General features: G+C 34.8%; 2 protein-coding genes and 1 pseudogene across 6 annotated transcripts in view; 1 reads left to right on the top strand and 2 right to left on the bottom strand.

The window, feature by feature from the left end:
* Positions 1-8,721, bottom strand: part of xmas (RRM_XMAS2 and SAC3_GANP domain-containing protein xmas) — a 62,556-nt gene extending 53,835 nt beyond the window's left edge. For 2 of the 4 annotated variants that reach the window (XR_016195035.1, XM_089249180.1), the window contains exons 1-3: positions 8,610-8,721; positions 1,084-1,800; positions 98-306 (exon numbers count right to left, since the gene is read on the bottom strand). Coding sequence is in view for 3 of the 4 variants with exons in the window: in XM_089249180.1 (XP_089105306.1) it covers positions 98-306; positions 1,084-1,795 (921 nt within the window). In the remaining variant the exon portion in view is untranslated. Of the gene's footprint in view, positions 1-97; positions 307-1,083; positions 1,801-4,571; positions 4,654-8,609 lie in introns of those variants that run through there. The other 2 variants (XM_089249181.1, XM_089249179.1) reach the window with 2 other exon arrangements.
* Positions 8,722-9,070: 349 nt separating this feature from the next.
* The window catches only part of LOC149070569 (uncharacterized), a 28,039-nt gene continuing 17,245 nt past the window's right edge, over positions 9,071-19,864 (top strand). Inside the window, exons 1-2 of one of the 2 annotated variants that reach the window (XM_089249132.1) lie at positions 9,071-9,299; positions 18,535-18,941. In XM_089249132.1, the coding sequence (XP_089105258.1) occupies positions 9,296-9,299; positions 18,535-18,941 (411 nt within the window). In that variant the 5' untranslated portion in view covers positions 9,071-9,295. The remainder of the gene's footprint in view (positions 9,300-18,534; positions 18,942-19,864) is intronic. The other variant, XM_089249133.1, reaches the window with a different exon arrangement.
* LOC149070570 (U4 spliceosomal RNA) lies at positions 14,007-14,080 on the bottom strand (annotated as a pseudogene).

The following is a 19,864-nucleotide window of genomic DNA, read 5'->3' as shown; positions in this document are numbered from 1 at the left end:
CACAGTTAATAGTTTCAAATAGAAAATTGGAAACAATGAATTCATTTCGATGATTTCTTATTAAAGTTTAATTGGACTCATTGCAAAAAGAACTTACATGGTCCTTGAAATTAACTACAGCATAATTATTCCTCTTGTGGCACGATATTTTATCAATGTCACCAAATGCTGAGAAATGCTTCCATAATATTTCTTTGTTGTTGATGTCAGAGTGCATACCTTTACACACAAGTGATTTGAGAAGAGATATTTCCACAGAAGAACCCATACTCAAATTTTTTGAGTATCTATCGACTGTTTTTGCATCTACAGAAAATGAAAAAGAGGAATCGGTTAAAGGGAAAACTTTAACACAAGAAATGCATAATATAAGGGTGGATCAAATTAAAACAGTACAAGAGCCACAGAATGAAATGACATAGTTTATTACAAACATTATCTCCAAAGATGCACAAGCACTTATTCCACTGTTTCAATAAGCAGCGAATACACTGCTTGTTGAAGTCCTTCGGCTGAGATCGGAAACAATTTTATACATTGTTCATGCCATGACTTTACTGTCCAGAAAAACTGAAGCCCTCCGTCTTTTTCAGTGGATCAAAAATGTGATAGTCACATGGCGATAGATCCTGGCTATAAAGTGTGTTCCAACACTGTCCACCGATACTTTGCCATTTTCTGTGTAGAAGCAGCTGTATGTGGCCGCACGTTGCAAATGGAGTAAAACTACTCCAGAGGGCAACAGAGGGTTTTGGTTTTTTTGAACAGCAAAGTCATAAACAATGTTTGACACAGGTTTTGATCTCAGCCAAAAGACTTCAATGCGCTGGGTATTCACAGCTTTGTGAAACAAGAGTACAAGTGCCTGTGAAGATTTGGAAATTACATTTGAAATAAACTACGTCTTTTCGTTCTGTGGCTCCTGTTCTGTTTTCATTTGATCCACACTTATATACATGACTTTTTGATCAAGAAAATTCTGAAAACATTCACAAAAAATTCACAAAAAATTCTGATTTTTTTAATGTATAATCGGCAGATCACATGCAAGGAATCACAGTACTTATCCAATTTTAGATTTACCTTCTTCAGACCTTCTTCTGTCTACCAATTTTGCTTCCTTTTCAGGTTTTGTTCTGAGATTAGAATCTTTCACTGCTGAATGCATTGACTTAAGCTGTGGTACTTGACTGGATTCGCTGGTATCCGACGTTTCTGTCTTGGAAGCACTCAAAGTTGCAGCGAATGAAAATGAAGAAACTGGAGCTGGTAGCTGAGATGAAGTAGGAGCAATATGAGAACTTACACGTGGTGGTGATGATGCCAGTAATGGTGAGCGACCAGGTTTTTCACTAATCGACAAAGCTGCAGAATCTGGATTGTTAAGTAGCTGGTTCTTTCCAAAACTAGCTTTATTAGGTTGAATAGCTACATTTATAGATGTGCTTGGTTGAAGAGATGCAGTGGAAGTAGAGATTTGAAAAGGATTGGGGCAACTTTGTTCCATAGTAGGCTGAACAGCCACATTTGTAGATGCGCTTGGTGGGAAAGATGCAGTGGAAGTAGCGATTTGGAAAGGACTGGGGCAACTTTGTTCTGTTGTAACAGAAACAAAGGCTGGTGGAGCAGATTGCATTAAAAATCCAGATGCTAATGTATTTGATGGTTGAGTAGCAAAAGGGTTAGCTCTTGAAATATCACTCTCAATCGAAAATGTATTGGCAGTTCCTTGGAACAGGGAATTTGAAGGTGATGGTGCTGTTGTTGAAGTGCTTAGCTGAGGTGGAGTTTCCATTGTACCTAAAAAACATAAAAGATTTTTATCGGTATGCAAACTAGAGAAATCACTTACTGTAACAACATGTAATGAACGAAAGAACTGGACACTATTCTGTTAAGGACTGTATCAGCAAAATCTTTATCTATTACCAGTAGGCCCACTTTTGAGAAATTTGAAATTTTATGATTCCCTGAAATAATTTCATTAAAAGTTTTTCTGTTCACTTTCATAGTCATCATCAATTGTTGGTGTTCCAAGAGGGGATAGCTTAGGCAATTTCGAGGATCGCTCTCACACCAAGTGATATAGCACAAATTATGGATCATGTATACTTGAAGTATCATTCTGTGGATATTTCCTAGAAGTTTTGCAACAGCATTAGGAACAAAAGGCATGGTAACTGTTACCATTTTGTTCATGGTCACTGTGCGGTTGTGTTGACATTGTGCTGGACTCTCATCGTTAGGATTCAAACTCGAACCTTGTTGACAAACAGTGGTGGTAAGCTGAAGTTTGTTTTTTTAACTTTGAGACGTGAATGCAAACCGGTCTTCCATTTAAAATGTCTCTTCACAAAGAACAACCAGAGCTGAAACAATTACAAATTCTTGCACCACATTGAATATTGAAGGACCGGAGATACACGACCCTTCACATCTTTGACACAAATATCAAAGCGTTCATGCATCACACCACACGCATAAAACAACCAGCTAAGTTTAAGTTGTGAGATAGATGACAGCACTACATGATCACATAGCAAACGTTCCAAAGAAACAAATTTCCCTTGGGTTCAGAACACATAATTTGAACATTCCAAGATGTATTCATTTGTTAGAGAAATATGAACAAGGTTCATGTGTAGTTTAGCAGTACTAGTGAATACGCATTACATTGTTGCTGGGCAATGATCCACCACACTCACCTAAGGCTGGGTCCAGACCAGGGTTGGTGAAAAAACCCCAAGAAACTGGGGTTTTTGCTTTAACCTTTTTTTTTTTTGGTTTTAATAGCATTTACATTAAAAACTATAAAATTTCTGAAAAATCATTAAAACTTCAAATTATTAAAAATGAAATGTTTATTAATGTAATTAACACAATTCCCATGTTAATTAATCTGTAAATATGTCTTACATTTTAATAAAAGCTAGCTTTTGCAATTTAGTTATCTTATAGCTTAACTCAAGGAAATATTTTGTGTTTGAGAATTCTCTTAGCCCCCTTAACGATCGATCGTATAATTTTCAAGAAAAAGGTAATAAAAGTGCCTTTTTTTTTCAAGAAAGTTGTATAAAAATAAGTGTATGAACAATATATGTATTCATTTTTAATTTTTGGAATTTGTTTTAGCTTGAAATCAAGAAAATTTAAATTTTCAGGAAAAAACCAACAATCAGGGTTATTGTGACTGAATGTTGGCTTTCCAGTACGTAGGAAAAAATTAAAAATATGTGTTTCAAACATTAAAAGAAAACTTTATAAAACTTACACATAATACAAATAAATATCAATAATTTTTTCTTGTATGATAAATTTCAGAGCATGAGATGCGAAGTTCAACATTACAATCTGGACAGTAGTACCGAGTTTCCTTCCTACATCTCTTATTGTTTGCATCTCTTATCGAACAATAAACTTTGAATTTTTTTTATGGTCGCCTTTTCTTATCAGATGGAGGTATTTGTCTAAGAAAATGCATTTTAATCAAATGGTTAGGGTTGTCCCCCAAGCTTGGCCGGCCTCTTTTTGGAACGGTGTCTGATGACCGATACGTTTCAATAAGTTCATCTACTAAAGACAAACGAAACATCAAATGGGGGATTTTTCCCTCACCTTGTTTTTTGTAAGTAAGATAAGAATTCAAAATAGTTTGATCTAACAGATGAAAAAAATATTTTCTTATAGTATTTCCTTCCCCTTTTTCGAGTAATAAAGTAATCCCCAAGATATTGGTCTACAATATCTACTGCTCTCATATTTTTGTTGTAATCAGTTACAACTGTAGGTTTTTTCACAACTTTGCTATGGCATTGTACATCTACCATGCCATTTCTATGGATAGTAGATAACATTATAAATAGTCTTGTACTGCCATCTGGTATGTAAAATAAATTTTCCGGGTATAAGAAATGGATTGTTTTTAATCTTTTCGGTGTGTTACTTTGAACACTTCAGCCTGGAAATATCACGGGCACGAGAAATAGAGAGCAAAACCACTGCCCATCATTTTGACAAGTATAATTAATGCAGATTAATTAGCAATGATTTACAATATGAAGGGTGATTATAACTAAAGTTCTGATTTCAAAACACTAAAATAAAAACCACTGGTCAGAATGACTTGAAAATTTACATGAATGTTCCTGGGCAATGGAATTTTGTATGGCAAAAGGGGGAAAAATATTTTAAAATGTAAAATAGATGACGCTGTACTCATCCAGCACATGAGAAATTTGCTTGCAGAATGGATATGATAGCCAGTCAAGGCAAAATGATAATGCAATTAGCATGGCATGATTTCATAATTCATGGAAACATCACAAAAATATGAAGTTATTTTAACAAACAACTACAACTTACACAAGAAATGTTAAATGTGTTGTCAACTATGTTCTGGCTGTGAGGGGGAAGTGCAAAAATGCTTGTTCAACTACGGATAAGAGTATGTTATGGGAATGATGTGTGGAGGCGCTTTCAATTCACCAAAGTTTGCAATTCGACCGCTGCACATAACATTTTGGGTTATCCCCAAAGCTAAAAGTTGCAAGGGTTATAATAATAAATATAACCTGTCAGGTGAACATGGCGGCCAGGTGTCATATCATCTTGTTATTGTCAAAATGATTCTTCAGCAGCTGCTTTGCTGGTGTTGCAATGTGCATCTTGATAAAAGTTGTGCAATCTACCAGGGCTGGACAAAGCAAAAAAAAAAATTAGGCGCCAGCCAAATTCGTTAAGAGTGAAGCATGTTTCCCTCCAAGAAAAACAGTCCTGAGTATTTTTTTTTTTTTACTTTTCCAGGACATTATGATCCATTCTCATGTTGGAAGACACATTATTACAAAATCAAAAAAAATATATATATAGTCTCATACTTACACTTTATTCTAGGAATGATGCATATAAAATTTTAGGTGTCAAAACCAATTTTCTACTCACCCCGGCATCTGGGATTTGTCCAGCCCTGCTATTCACACACTGATGCTATTGAAGTGCCAAAATGACATGGTTGCGTAAAATTGATTATACCACTGGCGAAGTACAGCATGATCTACTTATAAATTTAAAAAATTTTCTTTCACCAAAGAAAATTCCATTGCTTTATGCAATGGATCAATGAAAATTTTCAAGCCATTTTGACCAGCAGTTGCAATGGATCAATGAAAATTTTCAAGCCATTTTGACCAGCAGTTGCAATGGATCAATGAAAATTTTCAAGCCATTTTGACCAGCAGTTCTTATTCGTGTTTTGTAATCAACTTTAATTATAATCACCCTCTATATAGCTGATTATTTTTCATAAATCACTTACTACTGTACATCCTAACCAAAAAAACATGGTGTGTGACCCAGTCCATATTCCAAGGAATTTCTAACTGAAAATTATTTGGGCAGGACACTTCACGAACTGGCCAATTTTGGGCTTTTACTACTGTGCAGTAGAGCCTTGATTAACTAGGGGGTAATGCTAAACATATGTAAAAAAAATTCAATATTAAGCCTGGTGGTGATATACAGTACAAGATGTGCTGCTTCCTATGAAAAGAAAATGAAAATCTCTGACTTAATGTAACTACTAGTACAGTCATCTTTGTCCTTAAGGAGCAACCGGTCTACTTTTGGATTATAAGACCATCTGCCCTTATGAGAAAATTTGTGAACAAAGCAGCAGCATACTGGAAAATTCTTCTCTCGCTTCTTTAACTATGTCTATTGAAACCCTATCTCTACTGGGTCATTTCCCTTTTTTTCATACATCTTATAGACTTGTAGACTTTCAGTACAGATGCTACTTGTACAAATTCTGCCCCATTTGCTTTTTTTCCTGTTCTCTTTCCTCTGTTAGGATCCTGTTCTTCATGTTTGTATAGAGTACTATAAAATTTTTCAACAATACTAATAATTACATTTCCCCCTTTGATTCCATATTTCCTTTTTAATACAAACATTTCCTTTCCTCCGACACATAGTTTTCGTTTTACTGATTTTAAGCTCTTATTATCTCCCAGTGCTTTCTTTGCACTATCGCAACTGAACTTCCTGACATAATCTGTAATCCGCTTTCGCACCATTTTACAAAGTTCTGCATATTCCACTTTTGATTTAGGGTTATTCTTCTTCTTAGTCCAAACTTCTCTCTGGTCTGTCATCAGTTTCTTTGTTTCTTCTGTTATTTTCTTCACCGGTTTGATTTATTTTCTCCAGCAACTTCTTTAGCTACTTCTTTCAGGGTATAGGTTAAATTTCTTTTCATCATGGTGACATCTTGTTGATCTTCAGTGATGCTATATAGCAAATCAAATTGGTTCTTCAGCTCTAACTGGAATTCATATCGATGAAAGATTTTTTTATTTCTGATAATTTTTGTTCCTCTTTTTCCATTATAGTGTTAAGCATCATTCTACATCTCACTAGTCAATTATTGCTTCCTGTATTGAATTTGTTGAGAACACTCTTTTTAGCATGCCAGTGAAGTCACTACTGTTGCTTCTTTGTGAAGGGGAAAAAAGCCTGAGAGATAATACACCACCACACATGTGTGATGTAGCCTAATCTTCATTTATGAATTTGCTTAAGACAGAGCATCAGAATATAACGCAAAGTTAGAAAATGCAGTAAGAATGAGAAATTTTAATACTGTTTATAATTTTCAGCAACTAAGATACTTAATGACAGAAAATTTATATTCAGACCACTTCTATGAGATTTTTTTGGGAAAAAACCACTTATGAGATCATATCTTACAGCATTTAAAGATATACCATCAGAATGTATCCCAAGAATAGAAAATGTGGTAAGAATACATTTTGGCTAATAATGAACCAATATAATATTTTTTTCATGGGAAAAAATTATACTCATGCCACTTTTATGTGATTTTTTTGAAAAAAAACCACTTAGTTGAAACCACCATGGTTTAAACCGAACAACCCTGGTCCAGACCAACTGGATTATACAGCACACTAAACTAGACAAAACTGGTTTGGAAGAGAGCATCAGCATGTGCAATTCAACTGGGGAAAGTATGCATCACAGTCCAATGACCAAGATCTACCAAAGTGTCTGCAGATCAAAGAAATTGTCTAGTTCATAAGTGTTGTGCTGCGGCAGTCCACCACCATAGAGCTTGGCAAATCAAAAAAGAATCCAGGAACCCACCAAATATTTTAGGAGTCAAGCATATTTTTTTTCCTAAGCTGGTAATAAAACAGAAAATATTATGTGGTCATAACAATTTCTAAGTTGCCATAGTGACCTGGTGGTGAACAGAATTTGTCAAGCCTTAACAAACACAGGCTTTTATTTGGTTTAGCATTGTGGACTACGCTGTCAGTCTAGAACCCAGCTAACAGAACTGGCGATTCATTATACTGCTCTTAGTGGATGGTGCTGGAGAATCCCTGCTATAACCCTGGTAATAGCCATCTCTTCCAACCATCCAAGAACCTTGATAGTAGGCGATTCACAACCAAAGTGAAAGTTCCACAAGTTGTATGATCTCCCAAAAAAGTGGGGTTTGACAAAAATTCAGATCCCGAGAAAATCATTTAGGCTATATATTCTTCATTTTTCACAAAATAAATTCATTATGGAGTCGACCAAAACGAAATCAGGCCTGGGAGAGTCCTGTTAAAGGATGTGGGGGGGGGGGAAGAGTAGCTACGACAACCAGTTATAATATCGCTTCACAGTGACTTTACATACATTTTTCTATTGCTAGCACTCAAATGATCATGATATGCCATTGTCAATAACTGGACAAGCATGGGTGACTATCTTGAAGAATATACCAGTGTCATACAAGGGATCTGGAAAATTCGCCTCTGATGTTTCGCCTTTGGTGGCAGCCAGTGACAAGAGGATGAGTGACAAAGTTAAGTGACCACATGAGTGACTAAATTAATTCCCAATATTTAGGTAAGGTGTACTTTTTGGTGATTTTTTTTACCACCAGACCCGATTTTGAGTTATTTACTAGGGTTACCAGCAGAGTGATAAGATCACCATACTTCCTTTGTGCGAAAGAGGATGGTATTGGCCACTTATCACAGTTTCAATATACCGAAAGACTCAGCGACAAAAAGGTATACCGTTTATATGACTGACTGCGATCATTTGAGCGACCAAGCAAGAAAGTGACTATATGAATGATTGATCATTTGAGTAACTGAATAAATGAACGAACGTATTTGAGATCCTGTGATTTTCATATGAGTGGGTGAGTTTTTTTATGAGTGACTATTTCATGCAAACACTCACTCAATCGGTGACTCTCACCCACTTACTTGCCCCGTCAGCGGCACGTAACAGCTTTAACACGTAAACCGTCATACAAATGTGTGCTAATATATTTATCTGTGAAATACGGTTTGTCAACTCAACGAAAGAGAGCTCGTTTTTTTTTTTTTTTTTTATCACCGACGTAATAATGAACCGTATGATAAACAAATTTCTCTTTAATTTACACAAAATGTGAAGCATGAGTAACGTTTCAGAAAAATTCGACTCAAATTTGTTTGAAACCTATAAATTATTACATTAAAATCTGTGGAAAAATTGAATTAAAGTCGTGAAAGTATGCATTTTGTACAATGTATTTTACTCACATTTACATTAAATTTTAAATAAGAGATATAAATGGCTCCATATATATATACTGTACTACCCTTCATATATACTATACTATATTTGAAAGAGAAAAAAGTAAACAAACCAAAGAAAAAATACATCAGGCTGTTGCCATAAAATAAAATAGGGTTTAGGAAAAAGTTAATAAATGTTTGAAATCATTCAATTTTTTGGGAAAAAAACCAATTTATGGATTTTAAATCAAGAATTAAACATACAAAAAGTTAAATCAAAGTTTTTGAATGGTACTCGAAAGAAATTTTTAGATTTTCGTTTCATAAGTTTTAACAAAGGAAATAAAAATTTAAAAAAAAAAAGTGGCTTAGGATTTTCTACTGCGTTGTAGAACCGCGGTGGTTTAATGACGCTCCGAGCAATGAACGCCGAGTTCTCACTGTCAGTGTAGAGCAATAAAAGACAGAACCTTTCCGTGATTGGCCGACGCGCGAGAACGTTAATCGCCGCCATGAGCCTAAACGCTGCTTTCCACGCCTCCTCCCTGTTGTAAAATATAAAGTGGAAAAGGTTCGAGGATATTGATGGCTTCTGTCCTCAAAAATTTTTCGTTTTTAATTAAAAAAAGGTGTTTTTTTATGAGAGATTAACTATTTTTTAACTTTTCATCGAGTTGTAGTCTTCCGAGTGAACAGTTGGAGGATCGATCATGGGTGAGTTGATAATAGTTTTTATCTCGTGCGAGTTGAAAGGAAATGTTGAAAAATAATCATTTTCTCTGTCCCCTTGTGTTTCTCTAATTGGTGTTGTTGCTGTTTTAAACGCCATCATTTCAAATCTCGCTGATCGATAACGGAATGTTAGAAGAAGCGAAACGAGGCCCCAATCGTTTTCGTTTCGGATTCCGATTGTTGCTTCTTTCTCTTTAGCCATTGTCGATTATTTTCGTTAATAAAAGCGTTTTCTTGTGTTGTGGCGTTATTACGCGGATGATTATTTATATGTTTGTCACAGTTTTAGCTCGAGCCCTGATTAGATTCAAACATGTGCTTCCGACATCGACGCTCTCGATAACATGTTCGTTTTGGGCTCTAACGGCGTTATTTCGTTATTATAAGTGACATTTTAGTTATTTGTTTTTAGATCCGAGCTTTTCAATTAATGTTTGTTTGACATCGGGTTGAGATTTTATGGCTTCACATGTCCCCTTGGACACCAATCGGGAGTCGCTCGAAAACTGATCACTTCTCTAAAAACGATGCTGTTTCGCGATGCGGATTTTAAACATTGATAAGTTTTCAAGTTTATTTATTCTTAGGGTGGGGGGGGGGGGTTTAAGACCAATATTACTTCACTTAATTAATGCATGAAGAAATCAATAATTCGTTCTTTTTGTCAAGTATTTTACATTGTCCTTATTTGCATTACCTGTTTTCTATTAGTTTGAGCAAATATGAATTTCTGGCGCTCTTGTGTTCCTTTAGACCAGTGTTTCCCAACGTGGGTGTTAACGTCCCCCCACTCTGGGGTGATAGAATGTTCCTGAGGGGCGGTAGAAGCTACAGGTATAACAAGATCCTATTTGTTAGATTGTGTTGGGGGAAAGGCGCAATGGGACAAAAAAGGTTGGGAAACTATGCTTCAGACAGGCCATGTGTCCCAATGGTTCATGCGAAAAACATGCCCTGCTTATGTAGAGCAGTTAAAATCAGGCTAAAATTCCCAAAATCTGGTATAACACTGTTTTACTGTCTTTTTTTTTTAGCACCATACCTGATGCGACACTATTTGCTAGAATTTTAAGATAGGAGCAGCCCAATAATACCTAAAAATGTGCCAAAGAGGATTGTGTTGGAAGCATTAATGTATTGGCGTGGTCCAAAACTTAGTGACAAAAAGGCTGAAGATACTGTAGGGGTATGATAAATCAGGAGATTTAGGTGTCAGCAAAATTTCATAGGTGCCATTTCCCCCATAGACAAAATTGATCCAAAATAGTGTATTCTTAGACTTTATCGGAGTTTAAGACCTTTTTGCCTGCTAACAGTCTGGCAGACACAGTTTCGGAAAATATATTGGTCCTCAGATTTCAATTCAGTTATCGAACACAAAAAAAAAATCAGTTTTTTCTTCAGTTTCCCCTTTAGTTGCCATGGTGACCTGTTGCGTGTAATAGCCCTGGTATATTTTGAGTTAACCAAGATTGGTTTTACATTAATTCCTTCATGTAGAAGTATTTGGCAACGCATTTGGATGATCTATATTTGATGAATCGGCAAAAAGTGTTTAACTTGTCTTGCCCGAACCTAACTCTGCCAACTCAATTCAAGGCCACCTAAGCTAGAAATCGTGTGATTTAATCTGTCTCATCCCCTGGAGTGGCCAACTCAATGAGTTTTTGTGATACATTCTGTCCTATGATCTGGAGATGAATGTAGGAAATGGACCAGAGCTGGGCAAATTGCAAAGAAATCTAGGGTTCCAGAAAAAAAATTTACCCGAAGAAACGGGTATAAAATGATTCAATTTTTTCAGGACATAGTGACCTTCTATCATGTTGGTAGATATGCTGTTAAAAATTCCAAATATTTGTGCTTTGGACAATCTGCAATTTATCAAGTTCACAAAGAAGATTAAGTGCCAATACTATTTTTTTTAGTTGCTATGGTGCCTAGGATTTGTCCAGCTTTGAAGTAGACGAAAGTATATAGAGATTGTGTGTTGTCAACCTCACACCCGATGTGTTCTGTCACATGCATATAGTAAAAAGATGCATTATATGTTGGGGGGATAACTAACAGGGCATAGAAAAAACTGAGAGGAAAAACTTTGGTTCATAGGGTTACAATTAAAGCTTCGTGATGAGAGAGGAAAGAAAACATGGAATCTGATTGAATTCATTCCACTTGCGTTTGGACAAAATATTTTCGGCTTTCTGGAAATGTTCTGTAGCAAAAATTCTCATATGTTGGTAAAAATAAAATAGGCCTAATCAAGGAAACATATTTTCTGGATATTCTGAGGTGAAGGGAAAGTCATCTAGTCTCCGCTAGGACTCGAACCCTAGCCCTCTTGCAAATTGAGAAAACGTACTGTAAATAAATTATAATATGGCAAAAATTTCAATTCTTTACACTGATTGGAATTCTTCTCAAGATTGTGCTGCAGCAGTAATGATTGTTTAATTGCAACAGCAAAATAACAAGCATTACACAGAAGCAAACTTCGTGGTGTGTGTCCGCGTTGTGAACCTATATTCCAACATGTGCTAAGTCGTTAGAAGTGTCACCGAGGAATATGGACGAGGTGCATGTGTGGCTTAGTAATGATCTGTGATGTACGTTGCAGTTTTTGGCATATTCTGCTTTGGGGTAGAAATGGCAACATATCGAACTATTTATCATTGTATTATTGCCACCAGTGCTTCGTATTTTTTAGTCATCAAAATCCTCCAGTTGGAAACTAGATTCCTCTGTTATTTTGTATCTTTGTAGAAAAATTTCAAAGTCCTTGATTAACTGAACAAAAATTAACCCCTTTAAATGAGACTTATTACGAGAGAAATTAGAAATGACACACTTCCCCCATCTTTAAAATTCTATATTTTTTTAATGAGTAGGCTTTCTTCTAATTTTCAGTTGTGCAAACTAATGGGGGTGTAGAGAAAAATTTTCCATTGGGGAAACATCTGGGCTTGTCAATGCTGAAATAAGAGGCTTTTATGGAGGCGAGATATCACATCATTGCACCACTTAACTCTATAAAAGCCAAAACGCCCGAAGACAGCCGAGGTAGGGACTATGGGTATGTTTTGGATTTGTGAAGGGTGAGGAAGAAAATGAAAGATATCGTAAAAGGTGGAAATTAAAAACATGTCCAAGTCTCATAGAAGGGTGACAAGGAAAAGGGTAAAACGAGAGAAAAAAAAAAAGATTAGTTGAGATTTGGAACAGTCTATTATCAGGAAAAAAACCAGTTGTAAAAGAATTAAAGGATTAAAATCCTAAAAAAAAAAAATCCTAGTCTATGGCATTTTTTATTAGAAATAGGGGAAACTGCTAATTGTTACAGGTCCTATGATGCAAAAACTAAGAGTATCCCATTATTGCTAAAATCTAAAGGAAAAAATATCAATGGTAGGAATTGAATAAAAGTCAAATGACATTGGATTAGAATCAATTCCACAGGGAAAAAAATTAATGTGACAAATTTCAGAGATGAATATACAGTCGTAATAACCAGCTTGGTTTCAGTGAAGAATGAAAATTCAAATATAAGGTTTGTTAAAAATACCTAAAGAAACAGGGTAGTTTTTATATAAAAAAAGTCGGTAGGACCAAAATTGTAGGAAAATATGGGAATAGCCTGTGAAAACAGGTCACATGATCACTTGAAAAATCCCCATTCCCTTTTTTATTATGGAATTTCTTCTCAAGCCAAATTTTTCATCACGTGGCAAACAGATTTTTCTCTACTCGGAGAATCGTTACCTGTGGTGTATAGCAAGACTTGACAACTGGGCACCAGGTTGCCATGGCAACTATAAAATCTTATTTGTGTCCAAAATTCTTTTTGTTTTTGCTGAATTGGAGTCTTGACATGGGAATTTCAGATTTCTTAACAATGTTTCTACCAACACAGAAGGGATCGTTTTTTTCACCCGGGAAAAGAAGAAAACATTATTTAGGATTGCTTTTCTTGGGGGGGGGGCATGTTTGCCTTCTGAGAAATTTGGCTGGTGCCTACATAATTTTTTGATTTGTCAAGCACTGGTGGAAAGTTTATAAAAGCAAAAGACCATTTTCACGTTACTTAAAAACAAGAAGAAAAAAAGCTCAACACTTCTCATTCTGGGGGAAATATTCTTAAGCTAGAGGGCTGTCATCCGTGTGAAAGGATGAACTCCTGATGACTAGGACTTGACAAATCTCGAACACCACGTCACTATTCCAACTAAAAAAGTCAGTATTGGCTTCTAAAATTTTCCCATGTATCAGTGCTGCTGCAAAACAATCTTGAGTTAGAAACATTTTTGGTGATCGCTTTAATGGTAATTTATAATGCAGGATATTTTTGGTGAGCTGAGTGCTTCATGCGGAACAACTCAATGCTCATGCTGTTGAATGTGATCACATTGGGACTCATGATTTCTGATAACAATTGATAACTAGTCGAATACCATTATAGCGAAAAAGTCTTGTTTTATTGAAAACCTTTCTAATCTCCCAGATAAGTTTACATACAAACAATGCAAAAACATGGAATTCCTTTATAACAAAGTTTTCATTATAACAGTGATTTCTCTAGTCTCTTGGAGTTTGTTATAATGGGATTCAACTGTATATCAAAAGAATCCCAACTGTACTGATGTGATGGCCATATGTCCCTTTTCATTGGATGGGACAGCTTTTTTCTTTCCCGCATAACTTTCAACTAGCAATAGGCATGCCTCTGTAGGACCTCATTGGCTATGACAATGCCTCTGCGCAATGCTGATTTCCCACATAACTGGTTTTAAAATGTTAAATCCTTCATTTTTTTTTTTTTTTTTTTTTCTCAGATAACTGGATTTTCCCCCAATCTCTTTGTGTCCAGAAATTGTGTTAGGCTTACACTCCCATACATGTCAATGCTCCCGATCAAAATTTTCTGATTGAAAAGCAGAATCTTTAGATTTTCCATATTTTTATATAAAAATCTCTAAAAATCACCAAATTTTGCTTCACAGAAATTAAAAATCCCAAAGGCAGTACTTGAAATTTCAAAGCGACCATTTTTTCTTGATAAAAATGTAAGAAATTGCCAATTGTTGCTAGATACGATACCAAAACAGCAAAGTTTTCAAGTTGGCCTACTGCTAAAAATTTCCAAAAAAGGGTCACCAATGGCAAGAAATGAAGTGCTGCTGCAAATCGCAATGAAATAAAACTAATTCCACCGGGGAAAAAAACATTCAACATGGCAAATATGGGAAATAAATATTTGTAGGATAGTTTTTATTTTTAATGAAAGTGTGGATGGGTCAAAATTACTGGAAAATACAGGAATGTCCTGGGAAAATGGGTCATATAGTCATCCCAATTTTCCCTTTTCTTTGTATGACATATTTTCTTCGATTACAAAATGTTTTGGTGCCTTACAAACTATAGATTTTTTTTTAATCTTGAGAATCGCCACCTATGGATTTCATAGATTCCCTTGTGAAAGTCTTCTTTCTTCAGTTTATCATAAACTGAACCTTATATATTCTTTTATTATTGGGAAGCCATTACAGAAGCAGCGCTACGTGTGCACAAATAATAGTGGCATGGTTTAAGCTACGGTCGCATTTTTTGCAAAGTGCGAAAAAAATCTTAGAATGTGAAAGAGGTAGTAGCCACTTTTGCAAAAATGCGTACAGGAGATACGAAACGAATAGACATCCAACCATCAATCATTAGCACTATAGCATTTTTCTAAAGCTTTTCCCCTCATTTTCGCTTTTTTTGCGCAACAAATTTTTTACCTAGCCTAAACCCTGCATAGTGGCTATTATAAGACATTGAAAACCGAACCAAAATTTTTCTCAATAAGGGAGATTTCTGACCTCCTACGTAGTCTTGCAAATTGATAATGATAACTTATAGGGGAACAAAGGGAGTCTCTGGTTTAATATTAGCTTGAAAATATGTAAAAAGATGAAAGCTCATATTAATTTTTTTTTCATCAAAAGTTAAGTCCTGATAACTATGAAATTTTTTTTTTTGCATCTATACTATACTTTATAACAGGGTAGAGATGTAAAATTCTGGTGAATATTCGAGAATATTCCAAAAAACAGGAATATTCGAGAATATTCTCTAGTGGGACTACTATTATAAATAACTTGAGAATATTCTTATAAGTTCTTGATGAGAATATTCTCCTGTTATTTATAATATAGTTACATATAATATCCTTTTGAGGATATTCTCTGGAAGGACTACTTACATAAATTACTGGGGAATATTCTTATAGAAAATAAAAATAATTCTGAAGTTAATAATAGTCCTTCCATAGAATATACTCTAATATTCGCCTCGATGAAAATATTCTTCAGTTACCAAAAAATCTTTCCAGAGAGTATTATCAAGAATATAAGTAATATGTATTATAATAACTTGAGAATAATAATTATTGATAAAAATATATTCTCTAGTAATTTATAATATTAGTCCTTTGAGAGAACATTCTCTCAAAGGACTACTGTCCCTGTCTCTCTTCCCGTCAAGAAGATGGGAATATTGAAGTCTGTAGACCACAATATTAAAGTTTGAAAGCAAGAAAATTAAACCAACAGGGCTGAATTGCGTAACTTTTAAAGAAATGTGAGTTAAATAGAATTTAAGTGTATGTACATTGAAGAAAACAACAGTTCTGTATCTTCTTAGAATGAAGGTGATTATATAAGAATAGCTTCCTTTATCAATCAACTTTGGTTTAATTTCTTTTGTTTTGAACTTATTTCTGAAAATTTATCTAATTTTAAAATAATTTTTTAAGGTTTCAATCTCAAGGTTTTTAAAATCTGTATAACCAAACTTTTAAACCCTCTCATCCCCAAAACAGAATGTTTTGCATTGTTCTGCAATGAGCCCTTGACTGACTGGAAATGTTCTGCAGTTCCCATAATAGTGTTTTCTACATTTTTCTTAAAATTCTTCCCGATTGTTATGCAATAGCACTGATTGTTCTTCGGCATATTCTGCTTTGGGGCCTCTCATCATCACCTGGAGAATATTCTCTAACTAAAAGTTGTCATATTGGGGGTGATTACACCAAAAATTGTTTTTTTGTAAATGTTTCAGGCAATGAAAACTGATTTATATTTGAAATATAAATCAGTTTATATTGTGAAATAATTTCACAACATAAACAAAATTAGTAAAAAATGTAAATTATTTAAAAGAAAAATGAATATTCTCGATTATTCTCCAATTTTTACATCCAGGAGGATATTCTCACCTCACATCTCTATTACAGGGTTTGGATAAATTGGGGGGGGGGAAATTAGACACCAGCCATATTTCTTAGCAGTCTGGCATATTTTGTCAGTGAAAAGTTACGAAGTCCAATATATTGTTTTCCAATTTCTCTAGGATTGATCGACATTATCCCATTAGCTGTCAAGTCTCCCAAATTTCCTAAAAGTTCTTAAAACTTCTGGATTACTCTGTCGATAAGGCCAGGACTTGGCAAATGCCAAGTTGCCACGGTGGCTACAACATCAGTATTATCACCTGAGATTTTATATGTGATTATTAAATTTAAGTTGAGGATGACACAAAATTTCTGATTTTGTGGCAGTGCAGGAAAGTCCAGGAAAGGTTGGGGGGCGGGGAACATTTAAGTCATTCTATTTGAGAAAAAAAAACCAGGTCTTTTTTTCCTTCTAAGAAATTTGTCACCTACATTTGATTTTGATTTGTCAAGTCCTGTCTTAGCCAGGGCTTGACAAATACAAATCATATTTAGGTGCCAGACAAATTTCCTAGCAGCCCAGCATGGTTTTTGTTCAAGAAAAACAGTCTCGAATGGTGTTTTTGGACCTCTGCAGGAATTCTTCCCATGTTAAGAGACACTGTAATGAAATCAAGAGAGTTAGCTCATCCTTATACTCCAACTTAGTAATCACGTGTAGAAAATTTTGGGCACCAGTACTGATTTTATAGTTGCCTCTGTGAACTGGCTCCCAGGATTTGTCAAATCCTGTGCTAAGGTCAATCCAGTAATTACCAGGTGCACCAAATATTTTGGTTTTTTTATTTGAAAAGCCTAGAGATGTAAAATTCTCGAGAATAATCTTTCGAAGAATATTCTCATCGAGGAGAATATTCTCAAGTAGGACTACTATTATAAATAACTTCAGAATATTCTTATAAGTTCTTGATGAGAATATTCTCCTCTTATTTATAATATAGTTACATATATTATCCTTGAGAATATTCTCTGGAAGGACTATTTTTATAAATGACGGGAATATTCTTATAGAAAATAATAAGAATTATTCTGAAGTTGTTAATAATAGTCCTTCCAGAGAATATTCTCCTCGATGAGAATATTGTTCAGTTACCGAAATCTTCCCAGAGAGTATTATCAAGAATATGTGTAATAGCATGTATTATAACAAATAATCTTGATAAATACCTTGAGAATAATAAGAATATTCTCTAGTAACTTCTAATAGTAGTCCTTTGAGAGAATATTCTCTGTCCCCGTCTCTCTTCCCGTCAAGAAGATGGGCATTTGAAGTTTGTAGACCACAATATTAAAGTTTGAAAGCAAGAAACTTAAACCAACAGGGCTGAATTGCACAACTTTTACAGAAATATGAGTGATACAGAATTTAAGTGTATGTGCATTGAAGAAAACAACAGTTCTGTATCTTCTTAGAATGAAGGTGATTAAACTAGTGATTATATAAGAATAGTTTCCTCTTTATCAAACAACTTTGGTTTAATTTCTTTTGTTTTGAACTTATTTCTGAAAATTTATCTAATTTTAAAATAATTTTTTTAAGGTTTTAATCCAAAGCTTTCTAGAAAATATTTATAACCAAACTTTTAAAACCTCTCGTCATGACCCGGCGAACTAAAAGTTGTCATTGGGGGTGATTATACCACAAATTGTTTTGTTGTAAATGTTTCAGGCAATGAAAACTGATTTATTTTATACATTGTATTTCACACTGTAAACAAAGTTAGTAAAAAAATTTAAATTATTTAAAAGAAAAATAAATATTCTCGATTATTCTACAATTTTTACATCTAGGAGAATATTCTGACCTCACATCTCTAGAAAAGCCTGTAAATTAAACATTAATTTGTCTTTTGTTAGATTCAGACTTTTGTTGTTCAGTGTTGAATTTTTACAGACTGAAGTAAAAAAGACTTGTATTTATATCATATTAATTATGTAATAATTTTTCAGATGGATTACCTCTTGGACACCATAATTTGTCGCTGCCGACAGAGTATAATTATCACCATGCAATGGCACAGCACGCTGCAGTTGTGTCTGCATCGGGAAATACTGGATTACATTCGGGCTCAATGAGCCAGATACCCATGTTGCCGACTGGTTTGAACTTGTCTATGAATGCCAGCAGCCAAACCATGTCACCCAGAATGCCCACCAACATGGGTGGAAACAGTCATCATCTGTCGCACATGTCCATGGGTGGCCAAATGCATCACGCAGTGCCACATGGCAAGAAGAAGAAGCCGAAGGTGAACAAGGACGGTGTACCAGCGCCTAAAAGAGCCATGACTGCATATATCAATTTTACGCAGTGGTACAGAGAGGATCAGAAGAAGAACGGGAGGCAGATACCAAAGGTATCATATTTATATCCACATCATATAGTTTATTAATATTTTTTAAATAATGTATGATACTTTTTAACATGAAAATGTTTTTTTTTAATGATTTCAGTTTCAAAATATGAAAGTTTTATTTTTTCATTCCCATTCATTTGCAGTTTTCCAGTTTGTTGGTTGAATATTCTCAACGTTTTGTTGCTTTCATGTCAAAAGTTTTGTATTATTCTCAAACCACATTCATTTATTTATAAATTGGGCGGCTTTTATATAAAAGGAACTGGGCACCATTGAATTAAAACAGAGAAGCTATTTAAAGTTCTCTTTGATTCAGTTATCTCTTCAGTTTGGTAGTTGGTTCAAGTACACACAGGCGACATCACAGCCTATATGTCACTTGGTTCTATTTAGATTAAAAAACCCCACCTCTTTTTTCAGATGTCGGTATATCTAAAAGATATTGGCTTAAATTGTGTCCCCAGCTATTTATATAAAATATATTTTACAGAGGATTTTTTTTTTTGTCACTTTCTATTCATATTCGTGTTTGTAGCAAGTTGCCATTTTATTTATTTTTTTATCAATAGATTTTTTTTGATTTCCTTGAACAAATTTTTATTTCTTAAGGGAACGTCCTTCTCCTTTCTGTTCCCAGCCTGTTTTTCTAACTTCAAAATTATAACTTTCTATCCTAAAACAAAAATATATTATTTTTTGGATTATATATGTTACTGCCAAAAAGTCCAGAGCTGGCCTATTCGCGATGGGCCAGCCCAGACCCAGTTGACCCGGCCAATGTCTGAAATTCTAGCTTTCGGCAGCCCCTATATATCGATCCCTATGCATGGATCTCTAAGATATCTATATTCAAATTCCTTTGATTGTTAGGGTTGCCATAGGTAACCATAATCATTATGGTTACCTATGGCTACCATATCTCA

Source organism: Pholcus phalangioides, unplaced genomic scaffold (genome assembly GCF_987345545.1).
Source record: "Pholcus phalangioides strain wild (caught in Gottingen) unplaced genomic scaffold, Ppha-v1.0 ptg000021l_1, whole genome shotgun sequence".
NCBI lineage: Eukaryota > Metazoa > Arthropoda > Arachnida > Araneae > Pholcidae > Pholcus > Pholcus phalangioides.
This window is presented reverse-complemented; position numbering and strand designations above follow the sequence as displayed.